The sequence below is a fragment of the Oryx dammah genome, unplaced genomic scaffold (genome assembly GCF_014754425.2).
Source record: "Oryx dammah isolate SB20612 unplaced genomic scaffold, SCBI_Odam_1.1 HiC_scaffold_22, whole genome shotgun sequence".
Lineage (NCBI taxonomy): Eukaryota > Metazoa > Chordata > Mammalia > Artiodactyla > Bovidae > Oryx > Oryx dammah.
This window is the reverse complement of record NW_024070206.1, coordinates 41,341,881-41,360,551: the sequence shown is the minus strand read 5'-3', so window position 1 is coordinate 41,360,551 and position 18,671 is coordinate 41,341,881. Positions and strand designations below refer to the sequence as shown.

At 42.5% G+C, this 18,671-nt stretch overlaps 1 protein-coding gene across 2 annotated transcripts in view; it reads left to right on the top strand.

Annotated features, from left to right (window-relative positions):
* The window catches only part of TPGS2 (tubulin polyglutamylase complex subunit 2), a 66,518-nt gene that overhangs the window by 36,470 nt on the left and 11,377 nt on the right, over window positions 1–18,671 (top strand). The window contains exons 3-4 of one of the 2 annotated variants that reach the window (XM_040264878.1): window positions 10,666–10,753; window positions 12,708–12,836. In XM_040264878.1, the coding sequence (XP_040120812.1) occupies window positions 10,666–10,753; window positions 12,708–12,836 (217 nt within the window). The remainder of the gene's footprint in view (window positions 1–10,665; window positions 10,754–12,707; window positions 12,837–18,671) is intronic. The other variant, XM_040264879.1, reaches the window with a different exon arrangement.

Below are 18,671 nucleotides of genomic sequence, written 5' to 3'. Positions count from 1 at the left end.
CCCAAAACATTAGAGAGGCTCAGTCTGTCCAGGTGATGAAGCAGTAACAGCTTGTGGTGGACTTTCGAGCAGCGCTCAAAGAAATGATTGTAAATAGCCTCCTCAGGAGGCAGAGAAAAAAATCAGAAGTTGGGAATTATGTAACCGAGTCATCACTGGGATAAAGGGAGATTGCAGTCCCGTGGGGATGCCACTCTTACTTCACACACTGGTCAGCAGAGTTATTCTCCCTTCTTGACTTTCTCTCGGATCCTCTCTCATCCTTACACTTCGGCTGCCATTTGCTTTCTGCCAGTCTTCCTCCCTTTCCTTCTTTTTCATCCCCTAAAAATAGAGACTGACCCTGAGTCTGGCAAGAGAACCTTCTGAAGTGAGTAGACTTCTCCCTGTAGAAGAGCAGTCTCTCCCCACATTGTGCAGGAGAGAAATGAAAGCGGCAGGACCTCTGAGTTGCTGGCCAGGGCATAGGAGCCACCCAAATGTGATGCCCCTGCAGCTCAGCCCCATGTCCACAGAACATGCTCTGGACGTGGGGCTGTGTGATAGCCTCCCACACCCAGCCTCTGCCACGTGGAATCAGTTGACATCTGCAGGCTCTTTCATGTTTTCCTCCATCTGCCCTCACTGAAGCACCTGGAGACTTCAATTACTCAGCCAAGCATGAAGAGAGAAAGCAATGATAATTAGGTCAGTCTTCTATATCATACTGCACATGATAAAGTGCTCTTAAAATAAAGAATGATGTAATTAGTAAATGTATTAACAAAATGTTTTTAAAATGTTTTAAGTAAAAATAAAAGTGTCTTCCACACTAGAAGCCGCACTTAGAAGGAAGGGCTGGAAGTTCTGCAGGAGCCGCCACTTGGGCTGCCATGCGGTAAAGTCCACAGCAGGGAGGCAGCACAGCTGAGGCCACAGTGATTTCTATGAAAATGAGAGAGCATGTTGACTGTCTTTTTGAACTTGGTCTGCTTGACATTTTGCATATTTATGTGAGTATTTGAGATGTTTTAAACACTTTATTTCACTGTTTTTTTCCTATTTTTATGAATTTTGAGTAATTCTTTAAAATACTAGTATAAAATAATATAATACCAAAATTTCTTTTTTGAGTGAAATAAATACTGTGTCTTATAATCACTACTATTGAAATTCTCCAGCATAACTTAAAGGTGATCAATGCCCCCAGACCTTCTCAGCTGGAATCTAAACGGAATCTGGGTTGAGACGTAGTTTCCTTGTGTCCACCACTAGATGGCACTGGTGACCAGCATATCATACTGGATGCTGACCTTTGGGGATGACAGAATGAGCAAGAACTGTGTCAGAATACCGATAACTATTGACTTCCTGTACTAGGGTGCCATGGGTCTGGAGAAAGGTATTTTGTGTGCACACTTTTCTCTAAGAAAGCACAGACAGTGTGCACCTCCAGTCTTTTATAGACTCAATCTTAGAGATTATTCTTAAACCTGGATTCACAGAGTTTGACAGTCAAGGTCACTCAGCTGTTGCAGAATTGGGAATAAATTCAGATCATCCCGTTACTCAACTTCTTCAAACATTGGGTGGTACCTGGAATCGACTGACAGTGTGACCTAAACAAACATGATACAAGCAGTGTTCAGTATCACATCTCAAAAGGGCCCAGTAAAGTTTGGAAGTTGCCCCTCTGCCTGTATAAACAGGAAAAGAAGAAAGAAAAGTAATTGGAGAACTCATCCTTCTGTGCTCAGTAGTCTGATTGGCTAGAAAAGACTGGCCAGACGCATGCAGAGGTGTGAGTTACTTAGAATTTAATGGGTGCTCCTAGTAACTCCTGAAAAGAATCACAGCTTTTTTTGGATGATTTGCTATTCATATGAAATATTTGCTTATATTCTATTGTGCTTCTTTTTAAGAACTTTCAGAACCATTAAATTCATTGCATTAAATGCTCTAGAAGTATATACTTTTTACCTTAATCACTTCTCACTGATCCAATAATTTGTTTCAGGAAATAAGTTATGAGCATGGTTCTGAAATTTCCAGAAGTGACTGCTTTGTTACAGCATCATCAGAACTGTAGGGTCTCTCTTACACCACATTCCTGCAGGTGTTAAGTGTGCAGGTCTTTCAGCTCCTTGGTGAAACTTATCCCTAAGTATTTCATTCATTTTGATGCAATTGTCAATAAGATGGTTTCCTTAATTTCTTTTTCTGATAGGTGGTTATTCTTGTGTAGAAAAGCAACTAAATTTTCATGTTGATTTGGTACCCTGCAGCTTTACTTAATTCATTTCTTAGTTCTAAAAGTTTTTTGGTGGAGTCTTTAGGATTCTCTCTATGTAATACTATGTCATCTGCCAACAGTGGTAATGTTACTTCTTTTCTGATTTGGATGCCTTTTGTTTCTTTTTATTGCCTAATTTTTCTGCTTAGGATTTGCAATATTGTGTTGAATAAACTTAGCAGGAGTGGCCATCCTTGTCTTCCTAATCTTGGTGGAACAGCTTTCAGCTTTTAACCCTTCAATATGATGTTTCCGTAGGCTAACTTATGTTTCCTCTCTACCTACATGTTGAGAGGTTTTTGTTTTGTTTTGTTTTTTAATCATGAATGGATGTATAGTTTTGTGAAATGCTTTTTTGACATCTGTTGAGGTGATCATATGCTATTTTTAGTGTTTATTTGGTTTTGGCTGCATCAGGTCCTTGTTGAGGCATGTGGGAGCTTTCATTGCAGCCCACGGGCTCTGTAGTGGCTGCGTGTGGGTTCTCTAGTTGAGGCACGTGGGCTCAGTAGTTGCAGTGCACAGGCTGTTGCCCCATGGCATGTGGGATCTTAGACTTCCCTGGTGGCTCAGATAGTAAAGAATCTGCCTGTCAATGCAGGAGACCCAGGTCTGATCCCTGGACTGGGAAGATCCCCTCGAGAAAGGAATGGCTACTCACTCCATTATTCTTGCCTGGAGGATTCCATGGACAAAGGAGTCTGGCAGGCTACACAAAATGGGGTCACAGAGAGTTGGGCATGACTAAGTGGCTAAGATTTCATATGTGAGATCTTAGTTCCCCGACCAAGGATTGAACCCGAGTCCCCAGCATTGAAAGGTGGATTTTTAACCACTAGGCTACCAGTCAAAGTGAAAGTGACAGTTGCTCAGTACTAGCGGCTTGTACTAGTTTTGGTCTTAGTTTATTCTTTTTTCTTTGGTTCCTTGAATGTAAAGTTGCATTGTTTGCTTAAGAACTTTCCTATTTCCTGATACAGGCACTTACTGCTATTAATTCCCTTCTAGAACTGCCTTTGCAGCATCCCATAAGATTTAGTGTATTGAATTTCCATTTTTATTTGTCTCAGGATATTTTTAAATTTCTCTTTTGATTTCTTCCTTGACCATTGGTTATTCAGTGGCGTGTTTTTTAAATTCCACATTTTTGTGAATTTTCCCATTCCCTTCCTATAATTGAGTCTAGTTTCATACCATTGTGGACAGAAAAGATACTCAATATGATGTCAGTCTTAATTTTGTTAATAGTTTTGTGGCCTAACGTGTGATCTGTTATGACTGTTCCATGTACACTTGAGCAGAATCTGGATTCCGCTGATTTTCAATAGAATATTCTGTAAATGTTATGTCCATCTGGTCTAACACGTCTTTATATCCATTGTTCCACTGTGTTGCTGTTTCCCCTTTAGTTCTGTTAATATTGGCTTTATCTGTCTTGGAGGCATAAATATTTATAAATGTTATATCCTGTTGTTGGATTGACCCCTTTATCATTATATACTGTCCTTCTTTGTCTCTTGTAGGACTCTTGTCTTGTATATGCTTTCTTTGATTTCCATTTACATCCATCCCTTCACTTTTAGTTTATGTGTTATTACATCTGAAGTGAATCTCTTGTAGACAACATAGTTCCATAATTTGGCCTCCTTTCTTATTCATTCAGTCACTCTTTGTTTTTTGATTGTAGAATTTATTTCATTTACATTTGAAATAATTGTTGATAGATACTGCCTTGCTGCTATTTTGTTCATTGTTTTCTAGCTATTTTATAACTCTTTTGTATTTTGTTCCTTTCTTCTCTTGCTTTCTTCCTTTGTGATTTGACAATTTTCTATAATGGAGTGCTTAGACTCATTCTGTTTATCTTCTTTGTGTCTGCTATAGGTTTTTGCCTTGTGCTCATCATGAGGCTTGTATTTAAATGTAACAATCTAAACTGATCACCTCTTCTTTGAATGCATTTTAAAGCTTTACAATTTTACTTTCCCCACCACACATTTAAAAAGATGTCACAATTTACATTCTTTCATCTTGTGGATATGTTAACAAATTACTGTAGTTATAGTTACTTTCACTACTAAAATATAGTGTGTTTTAGGACTTTTAAAGTGTCCTGTGTGTGCGTGCTCAGTCACTTCAGTTGTGTCCAACTCTTTTTGACCCTGTGGATGGTGGCCCAGCAGGTTCCTCTGTTCATGGGGATTCTGCAGGCAAAACTATTGGAGTGGGTTGCCATTCGCTCCTCTAGAGGCGCTCCCCCCAGGGACTGAACCCACATCTCCTGTCTCCTGCGTTGGCAGCGGCTTCTGCACCACAGCGCCACCTTTAGTGCCTTCACTGCGGTTGTTTCCTACTTTGCCTTTTAAACTTCCTGCTTTGTCTCTAAGTGATCAACCCACTGCCATGGCAACATTATTCTGAATTTAACTATACTTTAACTTTTGCCTGTGAGATTTATACTGTCATATTTTTCCTGTTACCAATTATCACCCTTTTGTTTCACTTTAAAGAAGACCCTTTAATATTTGTTGTTCGGTTCAGTTCAGTTCAATCGCTCAGTCGTGTCTGACTCTTTTCAACCCAACGGACCACAGCACACCAGGCCTCCCTGTCCGTCACCAACTCACGGAGTCTACCCAAATCGTGTCCATCAAGTCGGTGATGCCATCCACCATCTCATCCTCAGTCGTCCCCTTCTCATCCCGCCTTCAATCTTTCCCAGCATCACGGTCTTTTCAAATGAGTCAGCTCTTCACATCAGGTGGCCAAAGTATTGGAGTTTCAGCTTCAGTATCAGTCCTTCCAATGAACACCCAGGACTGATTTCCTTTAGGATGGACTGGTTGGACCTCCTTGCAATCCAAGGGACTCTCAAGAGTCTTCTCTAACACCACAGTTCAAAAGCATCAATTCTTTGGTGCTCAGCTTTTTTATAGTCCAATTCTCACATCCATACATGACTACTGGAAAAACCATAGCCTTGACTAGACAGACCTTTGTTGGCAAAGTCATGTCTCTGCTTTTTAATATGCTGTCTAGGTTGGTCATAACTTTCCTTCCAAGGAGTAAGCGTCTTTTAATTTCATGGCTACCGTCACCATCTGCAGTGATTTTGGAGCCCCCCAAAATAAAGTCAGCCACTGCTTCCACTGTTTCTCCATCTATTTGCCATGAATTGATGGGACCAGATGCCATGATCTTAGTTTTCTGAATGTTGAGCTTTAAGCCAACTTTTTCACTCCCCTCTTTCACTTTCATTAAAAGGCTCTTTAGTTCTTCATTTTCTGCCATAAGAGTGGTGTCATCTGCATATCTGAGGTTATTGATATTTCTCCCAGCAATCTTGATTCCTGCTTGTGCTTCTTCCAGCCCAGCATTTCTCATGATGTACTCTGCATATAAGCTAAATAAGCAGGGTGACAATATACAGCCTTGACGGACTCCTTTTCCTATTTGGAACCAGTCTGTTGTTCCATGTCCAGTTCTAACTATTACTTCCTGACCTGCATACAGATTTCTCAAGAGGCAGGTCAGGTAGTCTTGTATTCCCATCCTTTGCAGAATTTTCCACAGTTTATAGTGATCCACACAGTCAAAGGCTTTGGCATAGTCAATAAAGCAGAAATAGATGTTTTTCTGGAACTCTCTTGCTTTTTCCATGATCCAGCGGATGTTGGCAATTTGATCCCTGGTTCCTCTGTGTTTTCTAAAGTTCTGGAAGTTCATGGTTCATGTATTGCTGAAGCCGGGCTTGGAGAATTTTTAGCGTTACTTTACTAGCGTGTGAGATGAGTGCAGTTGTGTGGTTGTTTGAGCATTCTTTAGCATTGCCTTTCTTTGGGATTGGAATGAAAACTGACCTTTTCCAGTCCTGTGGCCACTGCTGAGTTTTCCAAACTTGCTGGCATATTGAGTGCAGCACTTTCACAGCATCATATTTTAGGATTTGAAATAGCTCAACTGGAATTCCATCTCCTCCACTAGCTTTGTTTGTAGTGATGCTTCCTAAGGCCCACTTGACTTCACATTCCAGGGTGTCTGGCTCTAGGTGAGTGATCACACCATAGTGATTATCTGGGTCATGAAGATCTTTTTGTATAGTTCTTCTGTGTATCCTTGCCGCCTCTTCTTAATATCTTCTGCTTCTGTTTGGTCCATACCATTTCTGTCCTTTATTGTGCCCATCTTTGCACGAAATGTTCCCTTGGTATCTCTAATCATCTTGAAGAGATCTCTAGTCTTTCCCATCCTATTATTTTCCTCTATTTCTTTGCATTGATCACTGAGGAAGGCTTTCTTATCTCTCCAGTGGCATGCCACTCCAGTACTCTTGCCTGGAAAGTCCCATGGACGGAGGAGCCTGATGGGCTGCAGTCCATGGGGTCACTAAGAGTCGGACTCGACTGAGCGACTTCACTTTCACTTCTCACTTTCATGCATTGGAGAAGGAAATGGCAACCCACTCCAGTGTTCTTGCCTGGAGAATCCCAGGGACGGGGGAGCCTGGTGGGCTGCTGTCTATGGGGTCGCACAGAGTCGGACATGACTGAATCGACTTAGCAGCAGCAACAGCTTGCTGTTCTTTGGAACTCTGCATTCAAATGTTCATTTGTAAAGCTGTATAGCTGGTGGTGTTCACTGTAAAGCTGGTCCAATGGTGATGAACTCCCTCAGCTTTTGCTTGTATGGAAAACTTTATTTCTCCTTAAATTCTGAAGGGCAGCTTTTCCAGGTAGAGTATTCCTAGTTGGCAAGTTTTCTTTTCTCTTCCAGCACATTGAATATATCGTGCCACCATCTTGTGGCCTGCAAGTTTCTGCCTAGAAATCTCCTGACAGCTTTACGGGGTTCCCTTGTATATAACAAGTTGTTTTTCTCTTACTGCTTTTAAGATGTTCTCCGTTAAGTTTTGACAACTTAGTTATAATGTCTCTTTGGATTCTTCTTTTTTGAAACTCTCTGGGATTCCTGGATCTATTTCCAAGTAGTCTGTTTCCTTCCCCACTATAGGGAAATTTTCAGCCATTATTTTCTTCAAATAAGCTTTCTGCCCCATTCTCTTTTCTTCTTATATCCCTATAAAGGTGTATAGTATTGATCAGCTTTATGTTGTTCCATAATCTCTTAAGCTCTATTCACTCTTTGTCTATTTTTTTTAAAGCTGATCTGATTGGACGAATTCCAGTACCCTGTCTTCTAGTTCAGTGACCCTTTATTTCACTTCATCTAGTCTGCTGTTGAATGCCTTTATTGAATTTTTCAGCTCAGTTATTCTTCAACTCTGTGATTTCTGCTTAGTATTTTCCTTTTGTTGAAATTCTCGCTTTCTTCATATATTGTCCCCCTGATGTCTGTGAGCATCTTTAAATTACTTATCTTAATTTCATTAGGTCTTTTCTTGGGGTTTTATCTACTTCTTTCACTGGGAACACATTTCTCTGTTTCTTCATTTTTCTTGACACTCTGTTGATTTCAGTGCATTAGCTACAACAGCCAGTCTTGAAGAAGTGGAGTGGCCTTATGTAAGAGATGAACCTTTTTAATCCTGCCCTGGTTCTTGGTTGTCTATCAAACCTTTCTGAATGTCCACCCTACTTTGCTCTTAGTGGCTCCAGTAGTTGAGGGTATAATATTACCTGTCAGTGTCCCAAAGAAGAGAATTTCAGCACCTTGATGCAGGCTAATTGGGAACTGGACACTCAAACAGTAGCTTAAAATATGCTCTTTCAGGGGAGGACTGAGAGAGGGGCATTCTATCTGCTCCCTCTGCACTGAGCCCTAGGGGGATAGCCGGTTAAGAACTGTTTCTTTGTTTGCTACCATCCTGTTGAACCCATGAACACAAGCCTTGCTGCTCACCACAGCCAGTTATCAAGGGATGTGTCCCCTGAGCAGCAGCCACAAAAGCTGCGGCACAGCTTCCTTCCTAGAAACACTGGTGACCTGGGGCAGGACAGAGGGAGAGTGCAAAGGTGGCCCCCACTGGCCTCTGCAGTCTTTGGAGAGGGTTTTAGTTGGCCTATAGATGTTAAATTATAAACTTGATAGGCTGCAGTTAAGATCTCCAAACAGGCCTCTTTTCACAAAAATACTGGGTATTTCAATCTGCTGCCTCTGCTCTGTGCCCTGGTGGGATGGCCTGTTTATTAGAGCCCTTTGGGACCTGGGAACATAAGCTGTGTTGGCCAGCAGAGCCAGGCAGTCAAGTGTGTTCCCTGTGCAGCCCCTGGGGTGCCAGACATGTGTATAAGCTCCTTTCCAGAATATATCTGTGAGGCAGAAGGCGAGCATGAAGACGGTATGGTGCCCACTGGCCTCCCTGGTCTCTGGAGATGATTACATTGGCATCTTAATGTGTGCTAAATTAGAAGCCTGCCCCTCAGGCCAAAGCTTTTAAGATAAGCAAATAGGCTTCTTTAAGGAAGAGACTGGGCATTTTAGTTCCACTGTCTCTGCACTGGACCCTGGGGGCATATCCATAGTAATGTTACTGAATCCCAAGTGCCTGTGCCCAATGCAGAGTGAGGCCTACCCATACTAAAATATTAGAGTTTGGAACAGAGAACGGTTTATTACAGATTCATACAAGGAGATGGATGGCTCATGCTTTAAGACCCCAAAGTTACTGAAAGCTTTCAGCAAGCCCCTTGAAAAGCAAAAGGTGAGAAAGGTGACTGGAATCACTTCCCTAATGGTCACTCATTGACAGTTGGTTGCTTGGGGTGGGGGTGCCTACTGAGGCACCAACCAATGGCTGAGAAAGACCTGCTGCCTAGTTGCAGGTGTGGAGTAATGAGACACAGCAATGGTTGCCTGCTAAGGGCTGTGCTCATCCTGCTATTACAGTAAGTCCATAGGAGCCCATTAAAAACTGTCTCTTAGTTCACCGTGGCCTTTTGGGTCTCTTGGACCCAAGCCCTACTGGCTTTTAGAGCTAGATTTATGGGGGCCCATCTCTCACATAGAAGTCTTAAAAACTGAGACGCCATATGCAGGGTCCAAACCCTTTGCTCAGGGAGAATCTGGGAGTTGTGAGTTCCCTCCTGGTTGTGTGTTACCCTTCCAAGAGTGTATTTCATGGTGAGATTGTGATCAGCCTCTCATACCCATTTCAATGTAAATTTCTTCTTGTTCACCCAGTGGGCATGTAACAGAGCAGGATGAGCGCAGCCCTTAGCAGGTGGCCATTGCTGGGTCTCTTACTCTGCACCCTGTTACTAGGCAGCAGGCCTTGCTCAGCCTTGCTCAGTGCCTCAGTGGGTCCTGCCCACAACCAACTGTCAGTGAGCGACTGTTAGTTGTCCTGCTCAGCTATTGGTCAGCACCACAGTAGGCCCTGCCCACTGGTAACTGTAAGTGAGGGACCACTGGGGAAGTAATTCACTCAGTAATCAGCAGTGTGGTGGTCATCAGGTGGAGAGTGAGGTAAGAGGCAGATTTGGGCCGCCTTCCGGAGGCCCTCCAGCTCACCCAGCGTAGGGCCAGTGGGCGAGCTGAAGGGCCCAGGAAACAGACTAGGGACTATGTCCTGCAGGGCTCCAGAGCCCTCAGTAAGGCCCTCTACTGGCCTTGGCCCAGGCCTTGAGGCAGTGGTGACCCTCTCCCCCATGCTGTCTCTGCTACCTGCTAGCAGTGACCGTCTGTCTGGGTCACAGTCTGAGACCTGGTCTCCCCATTTGGGCAGCCTGGCAAGACTGAGGGCCAGTTGGGTTGGGTGCCTGGATCCCTCAAGGATGACAGCGGGGTGGGAAACTGGCCCCGAGGAGCTGCCAGCTGAGATCTGCCTCCACTTAACCAGGACTGGGACCTTGGAGGGTGAAAGTTGTGCCTTGCAACTTTGCCCTTTCTGGTCAGGACAGAGAATAACATTCATCTGGTAGAGACTTACAGGGACATCATTACCTGATCATGCCCTCACCTCAGGTACCAAGGATCTGACACCAAGAAGTCTGCAACAACTCACCACGCCCATCCCTCATCTTTTGCTTTTAAAGGGGCTTGCTGAAAGCTTTTAGTAATTTTGGGATTCTTAGGCCATGAGCCACCCATCTCCTTAATGAATCTGTAATAAATCTTTCTCTAATGTTTTAGTATTGATGGGCCTCACTATGCGTTGGGCACACAGACTTTCAATTTGGTAATAGGAGTCAGTTTCTGGGTTTCTTTCAGAGGGAATTATTGTTCAATATATAGCTGCAGTTTCAGTGTGTCAGTGACATGAGATGAGTTGAGGAGCCTGCTTTGTGGCCATCTCAACCTAGAACTCTCCAGTAGCATTTTAGAGATAATTACAGAGTTTTAGGGATCTGAAATACAGTTCCCACGTGGTTTGAGGCATAACTCTACACCCTCTTTCAACCTTGACCTAACACTCAGCTGCTTTGTGGTTCTAGAAGAATAACTGTGTGCTGCCTGAGGATCTGAAGAACTTTTACCTGATGACCAACGGCTTCCACATGACGTGGAATGTGAAGCTGGATGGTGAGTCAGTCTTCTTGCTGTGGAGGAGTACTTCCCTGGCTGAGAGCTTAGAGGAAACAATTCTGGGGGCCTTTACAACTCAGGAGTCTGAATATGGACAGTGTATGGGGGTTCTCCTCAAGTGCAGTATCCAGACGCTGTGATCATCTCCCAGCAGTAACCTGTGCCATCATTGCTTCACCCCCCGCCTCTGTGGCCCCTGTGGCAGAGTCTGCCCAGTACCTAACCAGAAGCTAAAGTTAGAGGCTTCCTGTTGGCATGAGATGTTGGGGAAAACTAAGCATACAAAAAATCCTGAGCTACCTTGAACTTAATAACTCGGAGGAGTCCGCGTTGGAGCAGTCTCCTCAGGGTGAGCTGCAATGACAGTCTCTGGTGATCATAAGAGGGGCTCCTCCCTTCATTCCCAGCAGGCTGGAGATCTCAGGGCTCTGACCTCTCTCTCCCTCACGTCTCTGCAGCCTGTTATCAGCCGCCTCAGTTCACAGGTTACCATGCTGGTATTAAATACATCCAGGATAACACTTCTGTTGTGGATGTGGGAACTGACAGCTTGGTACATGTAAGAGATTCAGGCCTGATGCAGGCATGAAGGTCAGTGCTGCACGTTTAGGTGAAAGCACCAGTAACATTTCACAGGCTGGGAAATCCTGATCTAGCCACTGGGGTACAGCTCATTCCTGACACGGACTTCCCTGTCCTTAAGAGGACTTTATCTCCAGACTCTGGCCACATCCCCAGATCTGCTTTGGTCCTTGGGAATCACCCTGCACCTCTCCTTGCTGCCACTAAGATGAGTAGTTTCTGCTGCCCAGCAGATCTACAGAACTGACCCTTCCCTTCACTGCCTCTCCAGACCTTCCTGTTTCTCTTTCAGCTGACCAGAGGCACATTTTATAACTTACTCCTAAGCATGTAACATGAACTAAGAATCATTACCTCTGATGGCCTAGAAATCATGGTGTCACCAAAAGAGAGTGGACAGAGGCTGGAGTGACTGTCAGATTTTCCCTTGCCCATATCACAGAGACAGGCTAACCCTTTCAGAAGCCTACTTCAGAAAAGAAACATTTCATGAAGGTTTTCTCAGTCCCTATTCACTATTAGTACTTTTTCTAACTTAATCCTCCCAACCTATTCTCCTATCCTCATCCCCATTGCCATACCCATTCTTTACTGGATGGCCAAAATCATTAACAAAAAACCTAGCACAGGCAGCTTCTGATGTTTACCTCCTTAGTGGTCTTCTTGGACATTCCAGGCTATACACCAGCTGTTGTATTACCTTCAGTCATTCCAGTATTTCAGCAGTCATATGTCCAAGTCTTTGTGCACCACCCCCTGCCCAGCACCTGTATTATAAAGATTCTGTATGACAGATAAGAAAAATAGATCATCTTTCTACACCTGAATCACAGAAAATAGAACCAAGCAAGAAGACCTTCAAGAAAATTTGCTCCGTTGAGTTAGAAAAAAATGACAAGGGGGAGATAGTTTCCACAGTGAAAGCTTACAACAAGAAGGGTAGAAGTGGTCAGTTATATAATTAAAACTGTTACTTTGGAAAGTATAATCCTTCATTCTGGATGACGGGAGCAAAAATATTTTTCAGTCCTTTGATCTTCAAACAGGCTCCAACCCTAGAATTCCCAGTTCTTTTTGAGAATCCCTTCTTAAAATTTCCTTTAGTGCTCCACCCTAACGCATGCAGTGGGGACTCTTCACTCAAGGCCCCAGCTGTTTTTTTTTTGTTTGTTTCTTTTTTTGCATAAAAGATAAAAGTCTGGTGTTTCAGAGCATATAGTACATTGATTCTCTTTTTTCCACTTTCCATTCAGTTCCTCAGGCCTGGGATCAAATAACTGGTCTTAAGTTAGTCAAGCAGATGCTCTTTTGTTGACCACGGTAACTAGCTTATTATTCCATGTAATTCTTTTTGTTAACATTCCCATAGAACATACCATTCCATTGGGCAGCATGGCAATTAACAGCATCTCAAAACTGACTCAACTCAACCAGTCTTCCATGTACTCACTTCCTAACGCACCAACTCTGGCAGACCTGGAGGACGATATACAAGAAGGTAACTGGGGGAACTTCTGCTTTGAGTTACAAATCAACATGCTTGTTTCCATTTTATAATATTGAAAATAATAGAAAGACATTGTAGCATTGTAACTTGTTCCCCTAAACCCAAAACCTTCCCACTCCTGGCTTCTCTGAACCATGGGAGTAAGGTTAGAAAAAAAAAAAAAGCCTGTGTCAAAAAAGGAAATTTTCATCAAGAAAATGCCAGGGTTGGGGTCTTTGTTTTGTATCCAGTACCCACTTCAGTCCCTGCTGCATAGTAGACAGTTAACGAATACTGGTAAGTGAATGAATGTTATGGATTAAACTTCACTCCACATTTCAGTGCTGAGACATTTCAGGGACCGTGGCAATCTAAGTGCAGCTTCCTTTCTCCCTTCAGGCTCTTGGCCACTCCTGATTGAAATGGCTTAAATTCAAATAGCTGCTAAAGCTATAATCAATTATGTATAAGTCAGGACTTCTTCAGTCAGAATTGTGTTTGGCTGCATATAATAGACCCCCATTACAATGTTTAAACGAAAGAGGAGTTTATTTTTCTCATAATAAGAATCTGGAACTAGGCTGGTGTAGTTGCTTGAGAAACTCGATGATAAAGTCTCCTCTGGATTCCTGGCACACCAGCCTTGGGGTTTGGTTTTCATTCTCATGGTTGAAGAATGTCGGTTCTACCTCCAAGCTTCAAGTCTGTGTTCCAGGCAGGAAAAAGAAGAGTAAAGGGCAAAATAACTGTCTCTTGGCAGAATATTTCCCTTTTTGTCAGGAATAGTAGTTTTCTCAGAAGCCCCTCCCAATAGCCATTGGCCAGAATAGAGTCAGAAGGTTATCCATCCCTGCAAGGGAATTTGGGGAGGTATTTTTAGCTGTGCAGTAATGCCCCAAATTGAACCGGAGTAGAACTAAAGTTCTAAAAGGGAGAATGTATATTCAATAGATAACTATAGCATCTCTAGTACTAATGCCTTGGAGTGCATCAAAGTTCTGACAGAACTGATGACAGTCTTTCTCCTTCAACTGGACAAACAGCTGGATGATAGGAGGAGGAATCCAGGGGCTGAGACTGGAAAGTTTTGGGCCCTGGGAAGAACCTGTCACTCAGAAATGTATGGAATCCTCATGGGTGCGAAAAAGGTCACATTTGCTTTGTGTGTGTGTACTGGGGCTCTCTACTCCCTCAAAGGCAAAGACGCTGTTAAATAAGGGGAATGGGTGTACCCTCCCCTTGAGGCTGGTAGGGAGCAGTAGACTAGATGACAGAAATGATCTCACAGGACCTCAGCACGGGACTTGAGCCTAGAGGCAGAGACCACATTGTCCTACATATTCATGGGGCTAAAAGTCACTTGGGCTTCTGGCACCTTCTGGGTTCATGCTTTTTCGTACAGTTCAACAACTCTGTTTCATTAAATTTAAAAATGCTGACTTTTCTAAGGAGACTTAGCAGTTAGAAAGAGGAAAATCAGGAAGAAATATTAGAATATACAACCAGAGAAGTCACACCACTAGAGGACACTGATGAACACCTAAATAAAAAAAAGAATAAGAACACTTTGACATTGAAGACACCACAAAGAATTCCTACAGAACAAAATCAAACAGTCTTGATTAATCAACTGACTAGATGAGTTGAATAAGAATATAAATATTGAGACCTGAGTTAATAGCCTGAAAAAGCAAGTGCAAGAATATCTAAAAGCACAGATAAAATACATTTTAAAATGAGAAATGAGAGGAAAAATGGAAGGATAAGAGAAATAGAAAATACAACAGGTGACCTTCCATTGGAATTCTAGGTGCTCAAAAAAGAGAAAAAGAATAGATGTAAAAGGAATAATAAGCAATAATAAAACAAAATTTGTATTATTCAATCTGTGGATTGAAAGGGCTCTTCCGGACTCCAATTGAATTCAGGAGGAAACAGAAACCTAGACATTACATGATGCATAAAAAAAAATCACAAACTTCTAGGCAAAAATAAAAAATTATAGAGACAGAATAATCAGACTGACATCAGTCTTCTTACCTGCAACAGTTGAAAACTAGAAGATAGTAAAAAAAAGCATAAACAGATTGATGAAAGAAAAGGAGTGAAAATCAAGAGTCCTGTATATATAGACCAAATACAGCTCTCAGATTATTAAAAGTTTGTGTAAAACTTACATAAAGTTTGTGTAAAACTTCAAGAACATAAATACTCTAACCAGAAGACAAATGGAATGGAGATCTCTAGATGTGGCTCTATAAAGAGGAAAGGAAACAAGACATTAGTGAACCTCCTGTGAAAGAGAGAGATTGGGCTTCCCTGGCGGGCTGGTGGTTAAGAATCCGACTTGCAATTTGGGGGACACCAGTTTGATTCATGGACAGGGAAGATCCCTCAGGCCAAGGGGCAGTGAAGCCTGTGCACCACAACTCCTGAGCCCACGCTCTAGAGCTGCAAGCCAGAACTGCTGAACTGCACGCTCTGGAGCCTGCACTCCGCAGCAATAGAAGCCACCACAACTGGAAGTCTGTGCCTTGCAGCTGGAGAAAGCCCAAGCACGTCAATGACAGCCCAGCACAGCGTGAATAAAGAAATATGTAAATCAAGATTTAAAAAAGAAGACTAAATTAAATCTTACTGTTCAGGAACATAACCTTAACCAGCAGACCACCTTACCTGCCTCCCAAGAAACCTTGTATGCAGGTCAAGGAAGCAACAGTTAGAACCAGAGATGGAACAATAGACTTGTTCCAAATTGGGAGAGGAGTACATCAAGGCTGTATAATGTCACCCCGCTTATTTAACTTCTATGCAGAGTACATCATACAAAATGCTAGGCTGGATGAAGCACAAGCTGGAATCAAGATTGCTGGGAGAAATATCAATAACCTCAGATATGCAGATGACACCACCCTTACAGCAGAAAGTAAAGAGGAACTAAAGAGCCTCTTGATGAAGGTGAAAGCAGAGAGTGAAAAAGCTGGTTTAAAATTCAACATTCAAAAAACTAAGATCATGGCATCTGGTCCCATCACTTCATGGCAAATAGATGGGAAATGATGGATAGTGACAGACTTTATTTTCTTGGGCTCCAAAATCACTGAAGATGGTAACTGCAGCCAAGAAATTAAAAGATACTTGCTCCTTGGAAGAAAAGCTATGACAAACCTAGACAGCATATTAAAAAGCAGAGACATTGTTGACAAAGGTCCATCTAGTCAAAGTTATGGTTTTTCCAGTAGTCATATATGGATGTGAGAGTTGGACTATAAAGAAGGCTGAGCACTGAAGAACAGATGCTTTTGAACTGTGGTTTTGGAGAAGACTCTCGAGACTTGGACTGCACGGAGATCAAACCAGTCAGTCCTGAAGGAAATTAACCCCAAATATTCATTGGAAGGACTGATGCCGAAGCTGAACTCCAATACTTTGGCCACCTGATGCAGAGAGCTGCCTCATAGAAAAGAACCTGATGTTGGGAAAGATTGAAGTCAGGAGGAGAAGGGGACAACAGAGGATGAGATGGTTGGATGGCATCACCGACTCAATGGACATGAGTTTGAGCAAGCTCCGGGAAATGGTGAAGGACAGGGAAGTCCATGGGGTCACAAAGAGTCGGACAAAACTGAGCAACTGAACAAAAACAAAATTCAAAAATGTATACAACTTTTACATAAGAACTCTTGGAAAAGAGATGTAGTGCCTGGAATATGTTTAAATGTACTGTCTCAGCTAAACATAAAAAATAGGACAAAGGCAAGATATAAGAGTGTTATGGGCTAAATTGTGTCAAATATTCATATGTTAAAGTCCTAACCTCACTACCTCAGACTGTGCCCTTATTTGGAAATAGGGTCATTATATTAATACATTTAAGTAGTTCGGGTAAGATCATACTGGAGTCAAAAGTGAAAGTGAAGTTGCTCAGTCGTGTCCGACTCTTTGTGACCCCATGGGCTGTAGCCTACCAGGCTTCTCAGTCCATGGGATTTTCCAGGCAAGAGTACTGGAGTGGGTTGCCATTTCCTTCTCCAGGGGATCTTCCCGACCCCAGGATTGAATCCGGGTCTCCCACATTGTAGGCAGATGCTTTACCCTCTGAGCCCCCAGGGAAGCATACTGGAGTCAGGTGGAGCCCTAATCCAGTATGACTGGCAACCTTTTAAAAGGGGAAATTGGGAGATATAGGTACATAAGAAAGTCATGTAAAGATGAAGACAGAGTGCTGCTTTTACATACCAAGGAAAGCATAAACACAAAAACAAAAGTTGCAAGCAAGCTACCAGGAACTAGGGGAGAGACACAGAACAGATTCTTCTCCACAGCCCTCAAAAGAAATCAACCTTGACCTTGGATCTGTAGCCTCCAGAGGTGTGGGACAACAGATTTCTGCTGTTCCAGCCTTTCAGTATGTGGTACTTTGTTACAGTAGCCCTAGCATTAATACAAAGAATGTTCCAGAAAGTCCTTACAGTAGAAAGTACAGGACAAAGAGGAAAGGAAGTAGAAAGTGGAAGGTCTCATCCTACTGGAGGAAAAAAATAGTATACTTTGGGGGAAACAGAGTGTCTTTAGTGTCTTGGTTTTCTTTTCCTGTATAACAGATTACCACAAATTTACTTACTTGAAACACCACACATTTCCTATCTAACAGTTTTCATGAGTTAAAAATTCAGCTACAGATTAGCAGAGTCCTCTGCTTAGAGTCTTAACAGGCTAAAATCAAGGTGTCAGCTGGTGCTGTGAAGCCATCTGAGGATAGGGGCCCCTTCCAAGCTCACTGGTGGTTGACCTTATGCAGTTCCTTGCATTTGTGGGACTTGGCCCTTGTTTTCTAGTTGGTTGTTGGCCAGGGGTCACTCTCAGCTCATCTAGACTGCCCTTAGATTCTAGCCACATGATTTACAACATGGTAGCTTGCTTCTCAACCAGCTACTACTACAGTAGTCTCATAATGTCACCTAATCAAGAGAATGATTACTTCATTGTTACAGATCCTGACTACTCTCAGGGGAGGAGGTTATACATGGTGTCTATACCAATGAGTAGACTCTTGGGGGCCATCGTAGAATTCTGCTTACCACACTTGGTTAGAGAAACAATGGCCTATTATTTTCAAGTAAGGGTAGAATCGTATGAATCCAGTCATGCAAGCAAAACAAAAAGGAACATAACCACTAAAGGAATAAAAGATTACTTTAGACTCTCTAACCTAATAAAGGTAGTGTTGAATCATATGAGTAAAAGTAAGAAAATGGGAAAAGAAACATTATAAAACAGGCAACAAAACATTAAGAGGAATAAAATAAAACAGATTGATCACTATATTAAGTGTGCTGGAATTTAATTTCCCTTTTAAAAGGCAGAGACTATCAGATTGATATGAAAAGCAAAGCTCACCTATGTATTATTTTCAGGAGCATATGTAAACTGATGACGAGACCTCCTGGTAAAGGCAGATAGGTAATTCAGAGCAGCCTTCTTGCTGAAGACAACTGAAAAGTCAGGCAACATAAAAAAATCATCAAAGAGCTAATAAGATGATGAAGTAGCACTAGATTAACACCCAGAAGAAGACAGAAATCCAGGGAAGAGGCTCAATGTTTGGGGTTGCTCTTGCCTAGGATGCACTATCCTTTTCAAAAGAAGCAATGAGGCTACAAAAGGCTGAGAACTGGACCCATATGTGAGACTAGGAGAATAAAATGGAGTTGTAGGATCTACAAACTAGAGCACCCATAAAAGCTACCCTACCCTTTCAGTTAGCACGGTGGGGAGCTGTACCTTAGGAGACATAATGAACCAGAAATAACCACTTTTCACATGGACTGAAAAGTGTAAGTCACC